Source organism: Penaeus vannamei, chromosome 22, assembly GCF_042767895.1.
Source record: "Penaeus vannamei isolate JL-2024 chromosome 22, ASM4276789v1, whole genome shotgun sequence".
Taxonomy (NCBI): domain Eukaryota; kingdom Metazoa; phylum Arthropoda; class Malacostraca; order Decapoda; family Penaeidae; genus Penaeus; species Penaeus vannamei.
The window spans coordinates 1688094-1688588 of record NC_091570.1 but is presented as its reverse complement, the minus strand read 5'-3'; the positions used below and the strand labels follow the sequence as shown (position 1 = coordinate 1688588).

Below are 495 nucleotides of genomic sequence, written 5' to 3'. Positions count from 1 at the left end.
CTATTATTTATATTGCAATGTACAATTGCTTCATTTGCAATGTGTTTCAAATAAAGCTCCAAAGTCAATATTTTATGTATCCATTTATCTATCCATTTGATTACGTCAAGAAACCTTTGTCCATTCAACTAGAAAATGTAAATTTAATGATTACAACGATATCATTCAATGTTAAATCTGAATTAGATGAATAGTTGCTAAAGGTGCAATGGCGCTACAAAATAACAAACCTTCGTTTAATTTGCAAAAATGCAGTATCCTTGTTATTTCTATATTGCTAAATTTCAGTGAACAAAAATGCAGTATTCTTGTTATTTCTATATTGCTAAAGATTCAATGAACAAAAGGTAAACAAAATAAATGGGATTTTGTCGGGGGTTGTTATTTCTGTCCGTCCCTGTTGAGGTTAGTCAAGTGAAACCTTAAATTCTCTTCCTATTTATTGAAAGCTCCTGAGTTCCTGATTGTTAGGTTCCTCAGGCGAGGCTGGAACGT

The 495-nt window shown here is 31.9% G+C and overlaps 1 protein-coding gene across 2 annotated transcripts in view; it reads right to left on the bottom strand.

The window, feature by feature from the left end:
- Nucleotides 1–427: 427 nt before the first annotated feature.
- The window catches only part of LOC113819320 (solute carrier family 22 member 7), a 50273-nt gene continuing 50205 nt past the window's right edge, over nucleotides 428–495 (bottom strand). For both annotated transcript variants that reach the window (XM_070136381.1, XM_027371558.2), the window contains one exon: nucleotides 428–495. This exon is cut by the window's right edge and continues 184 nt beyond it. In XM_070136381.1, the coding sequence (XP_069992482.1) occupies nucleotides 440–495 (56 nt within the window). In that variant the 3' untranslated portion in view covers nucleotides 428–439.